General features: G+C 43.5%; 1 protein-coding gene across 1 annotated transcript in view; it reads right to left on the bottom strand.

Annotated features, from left to right (window-relative positions):
• Window positions 1-37: 37 nt before the first annotated feature.
• Window positions 38-214, bottom strand: part of LOC116099557 (C-type lectin domain family 4 member A-like) — a 13,954-nt gene continuing 13,777 nt past the window's right edge. Inside the window, exon 6 of the mRNA XM_031383326.1 lies at window positions 38-168. Coding sequence (XP_031239186.1) covers window positions 52-168 — 117 coding nt within the window. The 3' untranslated portion in view covers window positions 38-51. The remainder of the gene's footprint in view (window positions 169-214) is intronic.

The following is a 214-nucleotide window of genomic DNA, read 5'->3' as shown; positions in this document are numbered from 1 at the left end:
CAAATACTTCTCATGCTACAGGACCCAGGACTCCTCTATGTAAGTCTAGACTCACGTGGCACTCTCTTTGTATGGTGTCTGATCCACCCATCGCCATTGTCGATGACCTATATCCCACAAGCCTATATAATAAGAAGCATCATTCGTCAGGATCCCAGTGATGAAATCCTAAGGGGAAAGAAAGATACAGATGGACTGAGTGATTTAGTTTCTA

Source organism: Mastomys coucha, unplaced genomic scaffold (assembly GCF_008632895.1).
Source record: "Mastomys coucha isolate ucsf_1 unplaced genomic scaffold, UCSF_Mcou_1 pScaffold20, whole genome shotgun sequence".
Lineage (NCBI taxonomy): Eukaryota > Metazoa > Chordata > Mammalia > Rodentia > Muridae > Mastomys > Mastomys coucha.
The sequence above is the reverse complement of the archived record's forward strand: the minus strand, read 5'-3'. Positions and strand labels throughout refer to the sequence as shown.